The sequence below is a fragment of the Schistocerca serialis genome, chromosome 5 (assembly GCF_023864345.2).
Source record: "Schistocerca serialis cubense isolate TAMUIC-IGC-003099 chromosome 5, iqSchSeri2.2, whole genome shotgun sequence".
Lineage (NCBI taxonomy): Eukaryota > Metazoa > Arthropoda > Insecta > Orthoptera > Acrididae > Schistocerca > Schistocerca serialis.
In genome coordinates this window covers 345,972,332-345,990,543 of record NC_064642.1, presented here as the reverse complement: position 1 = coordinate 345,990,543, position 18,212 = coordinate 345,972,332, and the positions used below count along the sequence as shown (strand labels likewise).

Below are 18,212 nucleotides of genomic sequence, written 5' to 3'. Positions count from 1 at the left end.
TGACTTACATAAAATTAAGCAAAGAGCTGTGGATGGGAGTGGGATTAAACGTAATATTACCTGTCTTGCAGTGCGATCCCTGTCTCTACCTCTTGAAATGTTCATCTTGTCTTTCATTGTCTGCAGAGGAGATCAAACGAGAACAGAGAATTACTTATTTTGTAAACAGCAGTATGTTAACAACTTTATAGTGACATTCAGTCTAACAGTTGACAATCTGTAATTAATATTTGGAAAAAAAGCAGAAACAAAATTTCTCACCTTCACTTCGTCTCTTGTTTGGTCTATAAAATTCCTTCGGCTGCTCAATTCCTTGTTGTCAATTTTAAATTTTCCTGGATTTTTCTCAACAATGCGTGAAAAAGTTAAGGCTGCAACCATAGTTTACAAGACATAATAAGAAAATACCACACAGTACACAGATTATTGAACCACAAAGCAGCTGTCAATCCCCCCCCCCCTCCCCCTCCCCCAGGCATATATTTATCATTTCTTCAGCTCTTGCAGCTTCCACCAAACTTTTTCTAAAAAAAACAAAAAAAAATTATGGTGATGTTACCTGCAAGATGTTTAGGTAAAACTGCCTTTTGCTAAACGCCACAAAATATACAGATTAGTTGGAAGAACATGCATATTTTTCATTACGAAAACTGTAACAAAATACTTTAATCTCAGCTCATATCCACTCCAAAATAAGATGTCAGTCTCAGATATAAATTAATATTATTCTTCAACAAATGTACTGCATTTCTGCTTTAAGATCAAATATTAAACTCTCCTTTTTAACATATTATTTTGCTGTTATTTTAAATAGTAGATACCTGTTACATCTATCTGGATTCCACTGTTAGTAAGACTAATAAAAAAGGCTGAGCTTCCAGCAGATCAAGTCCCTCCACCCACTGTAAATAAAAGCTACCCTCTGTCAAAGACAATACATCAGATCTCACCACAGCTTGTCAAACTTTCCTTGCACATTGTGCCATCTAATTTGTTTTTAAATAGTACCAGTCTGATGGCTTCATGCAGCAAGTCTTCTATGTTCAGCCACTGCCAATGTTATGGATCTAAAAATAGCCATAATGTGTGTAGTATGCATTACATATTAAACATTGTGCTGTGCTTCTAATTTGTTGGCTCCAATACGACTGACAATGCAATCGCAGGTCAACCAGGGTGTTATTTACAACTTCTCCACATCTACAATCCACATCCGTACTCTCCAAACCACTGTGAAATGCATGGCAGAGGGTACTTCGTGGGGCACTCAACTGCGCAGTCATCAGCGCCCATACAAAGTCTTAATTTTTTCACAACCCAATCTAGCCACTGTCATGGATGATGATGATGATGATGAGGACAACACAAACACCAGTCCCCAGGCAGAGGAAGTCTGCAACCTGGCCAGGAATCGAACTCGGGACCTCGTGATGCAGAGGCAGCAACGCTAGCCACTATACATTAGGGCTTCTTGCTGCTCCATTCACATGTGGAGAGTGGGAAGAATGGCTGTTTAATTGCTTCTTTGCATTCTATAATTAATCTAATCTTGTTCTCACAATCTCTGTATGAGTGAGACATAAGGAAGTTTTGGTATATTCCTAGAGTCATTATTTAAAGCCTGTTCTTGAAACTTTGGAAGAGTGTTGCAGAGATGCTGAAGAAACTGAACTGGCAGACACTTACACAGGCCAAACAAACCTGTGACCATTCACGCTGCCATTCTCTGCATACAGTCAATATCCTTTATTAATCCTATTTGGTACGGATCCCACACAGTTCAGCAATGGATCCCAGGCACTTTAGCCAGGAACTTACATGTGATTTACAGAGTATAGATGTAGATGTAGCTATATTCAATGATGGGTCACACATCTGATCTTTAAGCAATCTCCTTCATAGACTAATTGTGTTTTCCTTGTATTCTATGAGCAAATTGAAGTCTGCCACCTGCTTTACTTACAACTTAGCCTGTGTGACTATTTTTGTGTCATATCCTTACAAAGTTTTATACTCGATATGAATAAAATAGAGGGAAACATTCCACGTGGGAAATATATAAGTTTTTATATAAGTTTTTAATATAAGTTTTATACTCGGGTATTTGTACGAGTTGATCAACACCAACTGCGACTCGGTGATACTATAGTCATAGGACACTATGCTTTTTTTTGTTTCGTAAAGTGCTCATTTAAAGCAAGTTGCCAATCTTTGCAAGCTTATCATGATCTGCCTGAATACCTGTGCAGCTTTTTTTCAGGCAGTTCTTAATTACACATAACTGCATGATCTGCGAAAAGTGTGAAGCTACTATTAGTATTGTCTGCAAGATCAATATACAACACGAACAAGAAGGATGAAAACACACTTCCCTGGGTACACCCAAAGTTAGTTCTCCTCCGAGATGGTGAGTTACAATGTGCAGTAAAATGACCTAATTTCTCGTTTGATAGCTGCTCAACGCAAAGCATCTGGTTAATACTAGCAATGGGTGGGGGAGTTGGGGCTTGTTGACTCACACACCATTTCTACCCCTGTGACACATGCTAAGGGGAGTTCACTTCCTCCATTCCCTGCTCTGCATTATTTTGTAATTAACAAAGTTTGACAAGTAGCTGTTTTCACACCTATAGAAAACACACTGAGGTGACAAAAGTCATAAAATAGCAATATGCAGATGACAGTGGTATTGCGTACAAAAAGTATAAAAGGGCAGTCCGTTGGTGGAACTGTCATTTGTACTCAGATGATTTATGTGAAAAGGTTTCCAATGTGATTATGGCCACACAATGGGAATTAACAAATTTTGAATGGGGAATGGTAGCTGGAGCTAGATGCATAGAACATTCTATTTCGGAAACCATTAGGGGATGCCAAAATCCACAGTGCCAAGAGTGTGCTGAGAATACCACATTTCACACACTACTTCTCACCATGGACAATGCAGTGGCCGACAGCCTTCACTTAATGACCGAGAGTAGTTGCATTTGTGTAGAGTTGTCAGTGCTAAGCCGGCCGATGGTGGCCGAGCGGTTCTGGCACTACAGTCTGGAACCGCGCGACCGCTACAGTCGCAGGTTCGAATCCTGCCTCGGGCATGGATGTGTGTATTGTCCTTAGGTTAGTTAGGTTTAAGTAGTTCTAAGTTCTAGGGGACTTATGACCTCAGCAGTTGAGTCCCAAAGTGCTCAGAGCCATTTTGTCAGTGCTAACTGACAAGCAACACTGTGTGAAATAACCGAACATATACATTAGGGCAGTGTGGCCAAAATTAGTGGTAATGGACTATGGTAGCATATGACTGATGAAAGTGCCTTTTCTAACACCGTGACATTGCCTTCAGCACCTCTCCTGGCCTTGAGATATGTCAGTTGGACCCCAGATGACTGGAGAACCATGGCCTGGTCAGATGAGTCCCAATCTGAGCAGGTAAGAGCTGATGGTAGGGGTCATGTGTGACACACCCCACGAAGCCATGGACCCAAGTTTTTTTACAAGGCACTGTGCAACCTGGTGCTGGCTCCATAATAGTGCGGGCTGTGTTTACACAGAATGGACTGGGTCCTCTGGTCCAACTGAACCAATCACTGACTGGAAATGATTAGGTTTAGCTATTTTGAGACCATTTGCAGCCATTCATGGACTTAATGTTTCCAAACAATGATTGAATTTTTATGGATTACAATGCACCATGTGGGCACCAGGTCACAAATGTTCGCAACTGGTGTGAGGAACATTATGGACAATTTGAGTGAAAGATTTGTCCTCCCCGATTACCTGAGATGAATCCCATTAACACTTATGGGACGTAATCAGGAGGTCAGTTCACACATAAAGTCCTGCACTGGCAACACTTTTGCAATAATGAATCGTTAAAGAGGCAGCATGGCTCATATTTTTGCAGAGGACTTTTAATCACTTTTTGAGCCCATGCCAGGTCAAATTGCTGCATGGACAAAAGGAGTTGTGATACATATTATAAGGTATCCCACGACTTTCGTAAACTCAATGTATTGTAACTTAGGCTTGTCAGATGCACATCATCAAAATTCTTCTTCAAAATGTAAATGAACAGAGTTCACAGTCTAGTCAGGTGATTTCGAATGACATCATCGCGGGTTTACAAATATTTGTTCCAAAAATATGCTGACATGGTTCCTTTCCACCTTAGTGTCACAACTGAGCCAATGTCCAGTCTTTTAGCTGGCAGATATTGCTGTAGGCTCAAGCCAAAGTATTGTGCTAGGTATTCTACTGCACATCACCGAGCAAAATACAGATGTGCATACAGCAACAGGATTGTAGACTGCTGCTAACAATGTAACAACTGTTCAGCTTGCCTGTCTTATGTAAATGGCAATCACATGAAAATGAGACAAATGGAAAAAATAAGTAAATTGACCATTTCATCTTACAGTGGAAAAAAGTAGTAACAGTTATGGCACTTAGATCTGAAACAATAAAAAGCTTACTTTCTTTCATCTGCCTTATTTTCTTATAACTGCCCTTTATATGACAAAGTGTTATGTCATATTCCAGCACAGGTAAGCTTGAGATCTGCAAGGGACTGCATATTACAGGTACTGGTGTTTATTATTATTTATTAATTTCACCCAACACAAAGAGAATGGTTTTGGAGAACATTGAGGGAAACGTTTTAAATATTACTAAATAGGTTCTGAGACCACGTTCCAACCTTGGAAATAGCCCCGGCGCAGACGGAGGGGGGGGGGGGGGCGCAGAGTTAGGTGGTGGAGGATGGGGGGGGGGGGGGTGACGAGGAGATAGAGGGTGGAAATGGGGGGCAGAGATGGCGAGGGGTTGGAGACCGCAGGGGGTTAGACAGACGTAGAGGGAGTCGAAACAGGCGGCACAGGATGCATGCAGTGCATATTTCCTGACGATGTATTAGGAGCTGTGCGACCATATCAAGCCCTGTCTCAGTCGTCCCTCATGTGGTGTGGCTAGTACACCTATGAATGTTAGATTTCTTTTCCTAGGAGGAATTGTAGTTAGTGCCTGCGATAGACCAGGTATTTGTTTTCGTAGCATCAAAATCTCGAACGTAATATAACATTTTATAATGACTGCTAAAGTACCACAACATTGTTTGATCGCTATGTTTGGCAACGACCAGACATGAAACACTAACACTTTTTTGGTCCTACGTGTTTTACTGATTCAGAAGTAGGAAGCCCAGGCGTCAAGAAGCAGTGTAGATAATGGAGGTATGGAAGTTGAGTTTAGAGGAGCATTTAAACTACGAGGGTAACTCAATTATCATCCGCAAGTTATATTTTTGTTTATTTTGGTAGTACTGTCGTTTTACGTTGATGACAAATGCTTTGTTTATTTGTTGTTATACCTTTGAAATATTCAAGCCGCTAGGTTAGTTTCGTTATCGCTGCCGTGCTATTAATCATGGCTGCTCCGCAGTCTATTTGCACCAAAACAGAGCAACGTTCAGTGATCAGTTTTTTGTGGTCGGAAGGCGTATCAGGGGCAGAAATTCATTTAAGACTTTCGGTACAGTACGGGAACAATGTGTGGCCCTGAGCACTATGGGACTCAACTTCTAAGTTCTAGGGGACTAATGACCTCAGAACTAGTTAAACCTAACTAACCTAAGGACATCACACACATCCATGCCCGAGGCAGGATTCGAACCTGCGACCGTAGCGGTCTCGCGGTTCCAGACTTCAGCGCCTAGAACGGCACGGCCACTTCGGGCGGCGGGAACAATTTTTTTGACACAACAATACGTCATACCCGCCCCAGAGGAGAGAGACGTATTGAAATAGACAGTTTTCATACAGGATGGGGCCCCATAGCACATCACTCGTGAAGTTCACCTACTTCTCCCAAACACATTTGGAAACAATCGAACTATCAGCCGACCATTTCCAAATATTTGGCCGGCACGATCACCTGGTCTCACTCCCTGTGATTTCTGGTTGTGGGGCTACCTGAAGAACGGGGTATACCAAGGAAACATTCACACATGTGCTGATATGAAGCGCAGTTTATCAAGAGACGTAGCCAGCACACCTACGGACATGCTTCGTATTGATTCTGCATTATTTCTATTCGTCATGTCCTTGAAATTAATGCTACCAAGTCTGGTACTCGTGCGGTAATTGGTTTCTGTGTTATAATGTGTTAAGTAGGGAAAGTTCAGTTGGAACTGACTAGTATTAAATATTTATTTATGTATTACATACATTACGAAAACATGCGCTTCTTGGAAGGCAACGTCGTGTCAAAATTTAGGAACAATCCGTAAGAACTTTCGAAGATTTACGATTTCGAACAAATGATCATTTACATTTTTCATGTTTGAAGACTAAAAGACGAATGCAAATTTGTACCAAAGCCATGACTCAAACCCAAGTCTCCTGCTCATGGGGCAGATGCGCTAGCTCACGCTACCATGGCGCAGTGGCTTTGCACAACTGCACGGATTACCCCAAAACGACTCCTCCCTCACTCCAAACTCACATTCACGCCTCAGCCCCTCTGGTATTCCCTCTAAACTCAAATAGCATTGCAGAGGCACTCCAACTGTACTGGAATAGCATCTCAACATCGAGCAAACACGAGGGATCCTGCCTGCAATCCAAACACAGCTGCTTTAATGAAATGAAACTATATGCTTCTAGAGACCTTTTCAAGTCTCAAACATCTATGATGTATACAGGGTGGACCATTGATCGTGACCGGGCCAAATATCTCACGAAATAAGCATCAAATGAAAAACTACAAAGTACGAAACTTGTCTAGCTTGAAGGGGGAAACCAGATGCTGCTATGGTTGGCCCGCTAAATGGCGCTGCCATAGGTCAAACGGATATCAACTGCGTTTTTTTAAAATAGGAACCCCTATTTTTTATTACATGTTTGTGTAGTACGTAAAGAAATATGAATGTTTTAGTTGGACCACTTTTTTCGCTTTGTGACAGATGGCGCTGTAATAGTCACAAACATATGGCTCACAATTTTAGACGAATAGTTAGCAACTATAACAGGAAGGTTTTTTAAATTAAAATACAGAACGGAAGTACGTTTGAAAATTTTATTTCGGTTTTTCCAATGTGATACATGTACCTTTGTGAACTTATAATTTCTGAGAACGCATGCTGCTACAGCGTGATTACCTGTAAATACCACATTAATGCAAGAAATGTTCAAAATGATGTCCGTGAACCTCAATGCATTTGGCAATGCGTGTAACGACATTCCTCTCAAAAGTGAGTAGTTTGCCTTCCGTAATGCTCGCACACGCATTGACAATGCGCTGACGCATGTTGTCAGGCGTTGTCGGTGAATCACGATAGCAAATATCCTTCAACTTTCCCCACAGAAAGAAATCCGGGGACGTCAGATCCGGTGAACGTGCGGGCCATGGTATGGTGCTTCGACGACCAATCCACCTGTCATGAAATATGCTATTCAATACCGCTTCAGCCACACGCGAGCTATGTGCCGGACATCTATCATGTTGGAAGTACATCGCCATTCTGTCATGCTGTGAAACGTCTTGTAGTAACATCGGTAGAACATTACGTAGGAAATCAGCATACATTGCACCATTTACATTGGCATCGATAAAATGAAGGCCAATTATCCTTCCTCCCACAATGCCGCACCATAAATTAACCCGCCAAGGTCGCTGATGTTCCAATTGTCGCAGTCATCGTGGATTTTTCTTTGCTCAATAGCACATATTATGCCGGTTTACGTTACTGCTGTTGATGAATGACGCTTCGTCGCTAAATAGAACGCGTGCAAAAAATCTATCATCGTCTCGTAATTTCTCTTGTGCCCAGTGGCAGAACTGTACATGACTTTCAAAGTCGTCGCCATGCAATTCCTGGTGCATAGAAATATGGTACGGGCGCAATCGATGTTGATGTAGTATTCTCAACACCGACGTTTTTGAGATTCCCGATTCTCGTGCAATTTGTCTTGGGCATCATCATTTGTTGCAGGTCGTGGTTGACGTTTCACATGTGGCTGAACACTTCCTGTTTCCTTAAATAATGTGACTATCCGGCGAACGGTCCGTGTAGTTTTTTCGTTTGATGCTTATTTCGTGAGATATTTGGCCCGGTCACTATCAATGAACCACCCTGTATATGCAGACTGAAGCAAAGAATGAAAATTTGTATCAAGGCTGGGATTCAAACCCCGGATCTCCTGCACATTAAAGCACCTATGCCTGGGTTTCTGACAGGATCCCCTATTTTGTTCGATGCTGAGGGGCTGTTCGGATACAGTTAGAGAGGCTCTGCAATTCTGTTCGGGATTAGGAGGAATACCAAGTTGGCTCAGGAGTGAATGGGAATTTTGATTGAGGATGGAGGCTAGAGCAGTCCGTGCAATTATGCAAAGCCACTTTGCCAGGGTGGCTAGTGGTTAGCGCATCTGCCTAGTGAACAGGAGACTTGGTCACAAATTCGCAGCCATCGCTTCAGTCTGTATATATACAACATTGATGTTTGAGACTTGGAAATGTCTCTGGAACCATAGATATTCATTTGATTTACATTTTTAGTTATGTAGACAGTGATATGCTACACATTTCGGATACGAGACTTGTTATGAATTAGCAAACAAAGTTTCTTAGAAGATTAGGTTTTTAGTTACCTTGGAAAGCTTACATCGTCAAGCGATGCGCAACCATCCATTCGAATTTGGCAAGGAAGATAGTTGCTGGCAGCAACAGCGAGTTATCCACAGAACGACAGCGGGGCCGCAAATTGCGCGCGTAATGGCGTCACCGGCCCTAAATTGAGTTGACAGCTAGTTTCCGAGCAGATTAACCCGCTTGTAATCTTGACGCATCTGGCACCCCGCGGCGAAAGCTGAGACCGCGACCGGCTCTTGCTGGCCTTGCTTCGCACGTGCTTCCGGGAATATCAACAGCGAGTCTGGGGGAAAGAAAATCTCTCCAACAGCTGCTGGAGTCGAAAGAGACAAAGTTGGCAGTTGGGTTCATAGACACGAATGTAATTAAAATGCTACGAAAAAGAGTTACTTACTACTTCATACGCGGTACAAGCTACTGAACCATGGTTTTCGGCAGAAGGATAAGCTTTTTGCTTCGCAGTTAATGATAATCACAATTGTTTTGAAATGCTGAATCCAGTATATTGTACTTTAAGCAGCACTTATTTATAAATGGTGTTAGACAGAAGTAAGTTTGAAAAAAAAAAAGTAAGTTTCCAAAAGAACGACCCGGACATTTGCCTGAAGTGATGTCCGAGGAAACCACGGCGTTTGGGAGTCCTTGAAATGAGCATAACGATACTGTACTCGTTAAAGTTTACAATACAAATCTTCGGAAAATAGTCTTGGAACAGTACAGTTTCACCCGATTTTCCACGCTTAATAGGGAGATACTTTATACGCACCACTGTCATGTCTCCCATATTTGGTGCATATGTGCCTTTCCCCCAGATAAGGTTCACTACAAACTTTGTTACACAATACTCCGACTTTCAAGGTAACTTCAATGACGTTGGGCACCAGGTAGTTGACATCAGAAAATCACATATCGATGGTAGGCAATGGAAACCTACTAACTCCATTTTGTTAATTTTTGCAGGTGAAGCAAAAGAAGTTTTTTAAAAAATAATATAAAGTGGAACAGAAAGCTGCTACATATGTAAATGTGAAGAAGCAGCCTAGTAATTAGCAGATTAGAAAAGTCCTTGCACTTTCAAATCTCTCTCTGATTATGGAGTTACTAGTTGCTGGAATTTCGAGTTTTCAAAGACAGATGGAGTTATGATGTTTTCATTGCCTACCATAGATTTGCGAAATATAGAACCACGAGTACCGAAAGAAAAAGAAAGTGACGAGAATAGGAACGACAGATGGCCAAGCGTTTAGAAAAGAAAATGGCCAGGTACGATTAGGAGTACTGAGAGTTCCGCACAAATATGAATATAGAATACTCATTTTACTAAGGTTTGAAGCTCCTCTTGATGTTCTTCTAGGTTTGCGATTTAAAATTGGGTTGTTTTGAAAAATCAACCTTACGCAAACACAATTAGTTTCTTTTTGTATTTATCCAGATATGTTTCGATACCAATGTGTCGTCTTCTGTGGGTCAAATTTTTATTTCTGTAAAGTGTAATATCATATTTATAATAATTTAACTGTTGTAGGCCTAAGAATTACAATATGTGCCATTTGCTTTGTTTTGTTTAGACGCTCACCTTAAAATTACATCGCTGGATGAACTGCATTAATTATACACCCATTTTTGTGTTCTTTTTCAACTTTTTTTTTGACAGCATGTTATCTGCAATTAGCCATGAAGAAAATTAATGCGTATTTATCAAGAACTGTTTCATGGGTAGATTTTATGTGCGTTTCTGTGCTTTTTTCGTCCTGTTATTTCAAGGTGAGCGTCTAAGCAAAACAAATGGCACATACTGTAATTCTTAGGCCTACTACAGTTAAATTATTATAAATCTGATAGTGAACTTGAAAGGAATAAAAATTTGACCCACAGAAGATGACACACAGGTATCGAAACATGTCTGGGTAAATACAAAAATTGTGTTTGCATAAGGCTGATTTTCAAAACAACCCAATGATTACAGAAAGTTAATCGATTCTGGGAATCGAGACTTTCGACGCTTTTTGCCTGTTATCGATATTGATGCTGCCAAGATGTCGGTCTCAGGGCTTTGAAGACTTTCGAGAATGTGTTAATATCAAGTTGGACGTCAGATAAATGACGAAAGAATTTTTTCGTGTGATATATTTATAAATTAACAATTTTATCGTCCTTTTGTTTTCCGTCTTTCCCTTAGTTGCTATAAATTCGTGGAGGTATGTTCCGTCCATGCAACTAATTGAAGACTGTTTATTGCCATGCCATACACCTTTCGCTTCTTTTATTTGGGAAGCATCTTCAGTGGCGATTTCCAACGCTGTTAACTCATGCGTCTTGTCCTGGAGATGTATTCGTTAGTTTCTATGCTCCAGCTGGCTGATTTCTGGCGTTATTTCGCCCACTTTCGTCACATCGCATTTATCACTTGCACTTTCTATTTTGTGGTGTACATATGTGTGTTTTCAGTGTAACAATTTTATGATTTTTCCTTTGCTTGTACAGTGTAGCCTTGCTTCTTGCCAAATTTCATGATTCTACGTCAGCGGGAATGCCCTATAGCTTTGGATGAGTGAATTTTCTAGTATCAAAATATGTGACCTAAATTGCCGTATCTTTTGATTGCACTGACTTAGAAGCTTCAATTTTTTACGCCGCGAAGGGACTGTAGACCTTAATACACGACATAAATTTCAACTTGATATTTAACAATCTGACGGACAGACAGACAGACAAATCGAGTGACAGACTACAAAGTGATCCTATAACGATCCCGTTTTTACAGATTGAGTTCCTGAACTCTATAAAGGAGGATTGGGAATAAAAGCTGACGAGATCACACGATACTACTGGGGCTACGGAATACGCCAAGTCGTTTTTTAAATATCCGCCCGGAATTTGCTTAACTAATTAGGCGAAACCACGAAAACCTAAATGTGGATTACCACATGAGAGGGGGGGGGGGGGCAGAATGCGAGTCTATCGAGCTGGCCACTGAAATCCTCGGTCAGGAGGTCGCGAGTATTCCGCATATTTACAGACCGGTATCATGGGACCATCGAAAAATGCTGTAAGACGCATTTATTCACAGACAATCAAATTCGGTCAAGCGACCACCTTCAAGTCACGGACTGATGTTGCCTTAGGTTAAGGGAAGGTTCCTTGTCGCTGAATACCTAATTGTTACCAGTTGCAGCATCGACATGAAAGAGTTAAAAAATAATATGCGTAAAGACATTATAATACATAATATACGTATACTGATGAGCCAAAATATTATGACCACTGCCCAAAGCGAGATTGACTGCCGCCTGCTGGCGTTGTGTGCACGTGATTCAGTGAGGAAAGTACACAGGGTCAGCAGAAAGATTCTGAAAAGCTTGTACGGGTCCCGCAGTGGAGCTTGTGCTGAGAAATAACTGTTAAGAACAAAATCGATACGTTGCCCCGTTTCCGAGCTACGAGGGCTATTCGGAAAGTAAGCTCCAATAGGTCGCAAAATGGACACCACTGTGAGAATAAAAAAAAAAAAAGTTTTATTTGCAATAGTTAGCTATACCTTACAGCTACTTCACTACATAGTCGTCGCTCCGACTTAGACGTCTGTCGTAGTGTTGTACGAACTTTTTTTTCCCCCTTCAATACCCTGTTATAGAAGTCAGCCGCCTGCGCTTTCCGCCAATTCTCTATACTGGTCTACACCTCGGTTGTCCGTGCTAAAATGTTGGCTCCATACCCAGCGGTTCGTGTGACTAGAGATGAAACTCAGGGGAAGCCGATTACGGGCTGTGTTGAGGGTGATCAAACACTTTCCATCGAAAACGCTGCAGGAGCATGTTCATTGTCTCTGTTGTGGACCTCTGTTGTGTTTTCTGATGAAAGCTGGTTCTGTCTCGGTGCCAGTGATGGCCGAGTCTTGGTTAGGAGGAGGCCAATTGAGGGCCAGCAACCAACCTGTCTGCGCGCTAGACACACTGGACCTACATCTGGTGTTAAGGTCTGGGGTGCGATTTCGTACGACAGCAGGAGCACTTTCGTGACTATCCCACGCACCCTGATTGCAAAAATGTTCATAAGTCCAGTGTTTCGATCTGTTGTGCTGCCATTCAACAACAGCATTCCAAGAGGTGTTTTCCAACAGGATAGCCGGCCGCTGTGGTCGAGCGGTTCTAGGTGCTTCAGTCTGGAACCGCGCGAGCGCTACGGTCGCAGCTTTGAATACTGCCTCGGGCATGGATGTGTGTGTTGTTCTCAAGTTAGTTAGGTTTAACCAGTTCTAACAAGGGAACCTCCCCATCGCACCCCCCTCAGATTTAGTTATAAGTTGGCACAGTGGATAGGCCTTAGAAAACTGAACACAGATCAATTGAGAAAACAGGAAGAAGTTGTGTGGAACTGTGAAAAAATAAACCAAATATACAAACTGAGTAGTTCATGCGAAGATGTGCAACATCAAGGGTACTGAGAAGGCAGGAGCGCCCTGGTCTCGTGGTAACGTGAGCAGCTGCGGAAGGAATGGTCCTTGGTTCAAATCCTCCATCGAGTGAAAATTTTAACTTTTTATTTTCAGGTTATGTGACAAACTCTTATGTTTTCATCACTTTTTTTGGGAGTGATTATCACATCCACAAGAAAACCTAAATCGGGCAAGGTAAAAGAATCTTTTTACCCATTCGCCAAGTGTACAAGTTTGGTGGGTCGACAACATATTCCTGTCATGTGACGCACATGCAGTCACCAGTGTCGTACAGAATATATCAGCTGTGTTTTCCTGTGGAGGAATCGGTTGACCTATGACCTTGCGATCAAATGTTTTCGGTTCCCATTGGAGAGGCACGTCCTTTCGTCTACTAATCGCACGGTTTTGCTATGCGGTCGCAAAACACAGAAACTAAACTTATTACAGCGAACAGAGACGTCAATGAACGAACGGACAGATAATAACTATGCAAAAATAAAGAAAGCAAAATTTTCACTCGAGGGAAGACTTGAACCAAGGTCCTCTCGTTCAGCAGCTGCTCACGCTACCATCGGACCACGGCGCTCCTGAGCTCACATTGTCCATTATATTGCTTATGTGGCCCATGGACTACTCAGTTTGTATATTTTGTTTATTTTTTCACATTTCCACACAACTTCTTCCTGTTTTCTCAATTGATCTGTGTTCAGTTTATCAAGGCCTATCCACTGTGCCAACTTATAACTTAATCTGAGGGGGGTGCGATGGGGAGGTTCCCTTGTAAGTTCTAGGGGACTGATGACCTCAGATGTTAAGTTCCATAGCGCTCTGAACCATTTGAACCCACATAGCGTTGTTCTAACTCCACATGCTCTACAGAGTGTCGACATGTTGCTTTGGCCTGCTCGGTCAACAGATCTGTCTCCAGTCCAAAACATATGGGACATCATCGGTCGACCACTCTAATGTCATCCAAAGACAGCGTTAACCGTCCCTGTCTTGACCGACCAAGTGGAGTAGGCATGGAACAAATTGCCATCCGGCACCTGTACACCACAACGCATACACGTCTGGATGCCTGCATTCAACATTCTGGCGGTTACATTGGTTTCTCCTTCACTATTTACAACACTCTGCCACCGCTGGGGTAACTTTTCTATACAGCGACTGTAGAAATTACGTGATTTTAAAGCGAAGAAGTGGTCGAGCAATGTTCGGAGCGCATTTGCATCCGTAAAGGAAGTTCCTTGAAGGTTGTGCGATAGAGAGCGGAAAAAGTGAAAATCTGAGGGCACAAAATCAGGTGGGTAAGGTGGGTAAGAAAATGACTTCCTGACCCAACTCCTGAATAGCGTTTTTTTGTCGGTCTAACAGAGTGGAGGAGGGCGTTATTGTGGAGTAGCATTACTTCACGCAGTCTTCCTGGTCATTGATCTTGGACTGCGTCTGCATGATGGTTCAGTTGTTGACAGTAAATGTTAGTAGTGATGGTTACACCTCGAGGAAGCAATTCACAGTACACCACACCATCGCTGTTCTACTAGATGCATAACATAATCTTTTGCGGATGTGCGAAGGTCTTTGAACGGGGAGCTCCTATTTGGTTTAGGCCCAACCATTCCTTTCTTTTCCTGTTAGAATAAAGACAATGTTTCTCGTCACAAGTAACTACCTAGGAGAAGAATGATGGGTGTTGTTCACGAGCCAACTGATGACGGGCAAGCACAGATGCACAAATGACCACCTCCTGGTTTTTGTGATTTTGCTTAGAGTATGCGGTACCCATACACTAGATTTTTGAATCTTCCCCATTGCATGCAAATGTCGCACGATGGTGGAATGATCAGATTTGTCAGTTCTCGAGTACACTGACGTGGATCATTGAGGATTAATCCGTTTAAACAATCTTCATCAAACCTCGAAGGTCTTCCTGAACGTGGAGAATCACTAATGTCGGTCCCTTTAAAACGAGAAAACAATTTTTCTTGCCGTGCTCTGTCCACTGGCATTATCCCCCTACAGGGCGGGAATGTTTCTGGCTACCTCCGCTGCCGTCAACCCTCTATTGAACACAAAGAGACGAATATGTCGGAAATATTCCTATTTGTTCACTTGGCACTCCATTTTCTAGTGTCCACAGTTCCAATCACTATCTCCAGATGACAAATTGATAATATGCAAACTCAAACAGCAACAATGAGCCACAAATAAAAAATGTCAATCGATACGTAAACCAATAGAAACTGGAATACCAACATGCAAAGCAGGAACGCTACGAACTTAATTTGAATAATTTATGCTTGCAAAAAAGTTTTGGCGCTACAGTTTCTGACCTTCCGCGGCCCGCCAGTGGCCGACCATGGCTCTACGTGTTCCATGTTGACCCAACGATATCGTCAGTTACGACTGCAGTGGGCACATCATTATGGAGACTGGACCGTGGATCAATGGAAATTTGTCGCCTGGTCCATGTCGAGGGTCGTGTGCAGATACCCATCATCCAGCAGAATGGCTGTTCTAAGCATGCACAGCGCCACGGACGAAGGTTGTTGGTGGTGGTGGTGGTAGTAGTAGTAGTATTATGCTTTGGGGAGCGTTAACCTGGGCTTCTAAGGGACCTGTGGTAGTAGCTAGAGGCACCATGACATCTGTGCACTACGTAAACATTACTGCGGACCACCTGCATCCTTTCATGTGATACCATTTTCCTTCAGGATAACAGTCCAAGTCACAAGAATCGTCCTGCACTAGTCTCATGAGCGTGATGTCTTGGCCACAAAATTCGCCTAATGTGAACCCAGCGGAACATGTATGGGACGCTAACGGACGCCAGTTCTGCGCCCACAAACTAATTTACGGGAACTGTGTGACCTGTGTGTAGACACATACCTGAGAATCCTGCCAAGGGCTTGTCAGATCCATGTCACGCACAATAGCTACTGTACTGCTTTCCAAGTGTGAACCAACACTGCGTAAAGAAGATGGTTGTAATATTCTGGGTTATCAGTGATCGCATACCACATATTTTAATCTACATCCACACTCCGCAAGCCACCTGACAGTGTGTAGCGGAGGGTACCTTGAGTACCTCTATCGGTTCTCCCTTCTATTCCAGTCTCCTACTGTGGGGGCTCTAATCTCTCTGATTTTATCCTCATGGTATCTTCGCGAGATATACGTAGGAGGGAGCAATATACTGCTTGACTCCTCGGTGAAGGTACGTTCTCTAAACTTCAACAAAAGCCCGTACCGAGCTACTGAGCGTCTCTGGTTGGTTGGTTGGTTGGTTGGTTTGGGGGATTAAAGGGACCAGACTGCCATGGTCATCGGTCCCTTTTTCCAAAGACAAAGAACACCCACAGAGAATAAAAACAAGGAACAGAAGAGATCACAGACGATACAGAACAGGAGAGACTGAGACAAAGACAAGACAAAACGAACGAAAACCACATAGAGATTGACGGTGGTTGGCCAACCATAGAAATAAAAAAGGAAAAGCCAACCACTTAGAAACACATTAAAAAATCAGTGTAAAATCATAGGCCAAAGGCCAGAATCAACACAAAACAATAAAATAAAACAGAAACACTCAGATTAAATGATAAAATCCCCCTGCCCGAATAAAACGTAAAACTAAGTCAGCCACAGCGGAGTCGTCTGTTAAAAGGGCAGGGAGCGTATCAGGCAGCGCAAATGTCTGCCTGACCACAGCTAAAAGGGGGCAGGCCAACAGAATGTGGGCCACTGTCAAAGCCGCCCCGCAGCGACATACAGGAGGGTCCTCCCTGCGCAGTAAATAACTGTGTGTCAGCCGGGAGTGGCCAATGCGGAGCCGGCAAAGAACTACCGAGTCCCTGCGAGTGGCTCGCAGGGATGACCGCCACACAGCCGTCGTCTCCTTGACAGCACGGAGTTTATTGGACATTGTCAGTTCGCGCCATTCATCGTCCCATAGCGCCAAGATTTTGCGGCGGAAGACTGCCCGCAAATCAGTCTCAGGGAGGCCAAGGTCCAGAGATGGCTTGCTGGTGGCCTCTTTCGCTAGGCGGTCAACATGTTCGTTACCCGGGATACCGACATGACCGGGGGTCCACACAAAGACCACAGAGCGGCCGCAACAGGCAAGAGTATGCAGAGACTCGTGGATAGCCATCACCAGACGAGAACGAGGGAAACACTGGTCGAGAGCTCGTAAACCGCTCAGGGAATCGCTACAGATAACGAAGGACTCACCTGAGCAGGAGCGGATATACTCTAGGGCACGAAGGATGGCGATCAATTCAGCAGTGTAAACGCTGCAGCCATCCTGCAAGGAACGTTGTTCGGAACGGTCCCCTAGAGTGAGCGCATACCCGACACGACCAGCAACCATCGAACCGTCAGTGTAGACAATACCAGAGCCCTGATACGTGGCCAGGAGAGAATAAAAGCGGCGGCGGAAGGCCTCTGGAGGGACTGAGTCCTTCGGGCCCTGTGCCAGGTCCAGCCGAAGGCAAGGGCGACAAACACACCATGGGGGTGTATGCAAGGTAGCCCGGAAAGTAGGTGGAATAGTGAAAACCTGAAGCCCAGAGAGAAGCTCTTTGACGCGGACCGCTATTGTACAACCAGACCGGGGCCGACGATCTGGCAGATGGACGACCGATCGCGGGAACAGGAGACGATAATTTGGATGCCCGGGCGAGCTTAGAACATGGGCAGCATAAGCGGCCAGCAAACGTTGGCGTCGGAACCGCAGGGGAGGTGCACCTGCCTCCACTAGTACGCTGTCCACGGGGCTGGTGCGGAAAGCACCAGTGGCAAGGCGTATCCCGCTGTGGAGAATTGGGTCCAGCACCTGTAACGCAGATGGGGATGCTGAGCCATAAGCCAGGCTCCCATAATCCAGACGGGACTGGATTAACGCCTGGTAGAGCCGCAACAGTGTAGAGCGGTCGGCGCCCCAGCGGGTGTTGCTCAAGCATCTCAGAGCGTTTAGATGCCGCCAACACGTCTGTTTCAGCTGCCGGATATGAGGCTGCCAAGTCAACCGGGCATCGAAAACCACCCCCAAAAACCTGTGGGTCTCCACCACAGCAAGGAGTTCGTCGGCAAGATAAAGCCGCGGCTCTGGATGGACTGTTCGGCG

At 43.7% G+C, this 18,212-nt stretch overlaps 1 protein-coding gene across 2 annotated transcripts in view; it reads right to left on the bottom strand.

The window, feature by feature from the left end:
- Window positions 1–18,212, bottom strand: part of LOC126481101 (syntaxin-6) — a 190,727-nt gene that overhangs the window by 8,340 nt on the left and 164,175 nt on the right. The window contains exons 1-3 of one of the 2 annotated variants that reach the window (XM_050104621.1): window positions 4,473–4,497; window positions 262–371; window positions 61–120 (exon numbers count right to left, since the gene is read on the bottom strand). In XM_050104621.1, coding sequence (XP_049960578.1) covers window positions 61–120; window positions 262–371; window positions 4,473–4,482 — 180 coding nt within the window. In that variant the 5' untranslated portion in view covers window positions 4,483–4,497. Of the gene's footprint in view, window positions 1–60; window positions 121–261; window positions 372–4,472; window positions 4,498–18,212 lie in introns of those variants that run through there. The other variant, XM_050104620.1, reaches the window with a different exon arrangement.